The sequence below is a fragment of the Antrostomus carolinensis genome, unplaced genomic scaffold, assembly GCF_000700745.2.
Source record: "Antrostomus carolinensis isolate BGI_N321 unplaced genomic scaffold, ASM70074v2 scaffold8414, whole genome shotgun sequence".
Lineage (NCBI taxonomy): Eukaryota > Metazoa > Chordata > Aves > Caprimulgiformes > Caprimulgidae > Antrostomus > Antrostomus carolinensis.
In genome coordinates, this window is record NW_010310039.1 from 1 (window position 1) to 440 (window position 440).

A 440-nucleotide genomic window follows, 5' to 3' on the forward strand; every position below is an offset into this window, starting at 1 on the left:
GGGTCCGTTGGTGGTAGAGGAGGGACGTGCTGCAGCTAAAGCTCTTCCCACACTCAGCACACTTATAGGGTTTCTCACCAGTGTGGTTGCGCTGGTGATTAACGAAGGCTGAGTGGTATCTGAAGCCCTTCCCACACTCACTGCACTTGTAGGGTCTCTCCTCGGTGTGGATGCGCTGGTGGTAGAGGAGATACGTGCTGCAGCTAAAACTCTTCCCACAGTCGTTGCATTTGTAGGGCTTCTCCTTGTCGTGGGTTCGCATGTGCTGATTCAGTTTGGAGCTGTGTCCAAAACTCTTCCCACAGTCACTGCACTTGTAGGGCTTCTGCCCAGTGTGGATGTGCTGGTGGCTGATGAGGGATATGCGCTGTCTAAAGCTCTTCCCACACTCATCACACTTATAGGGCCTCTCACCAGTGTGGTTACGCTTATGACTGACG

The 440-nt window shown here is 53.2% G+C and overlaps 1 protein-coding gene across 1 annotated transcript; it reads right to left on the reverse strand.

Annotated features, from left to right (window-relative positions):
• Window positions 1-30: 30 nt before the first annotated feature.
• On the reverse strand, window positions 31-433 carry LOC114818497 (zinc finger protein 2-like; the record flags this gene model as incomplete). Its single annotated transcript, XM_029084567.1, has 1 exon — window positions 31-433. A coding segment is annotated over one exon (403 nt), but the record flags the coding sequence as incomplete, so codon positions are not given.
• Between the last annotated feature and the right edge of the window lie 7 nt (window positions 434-440).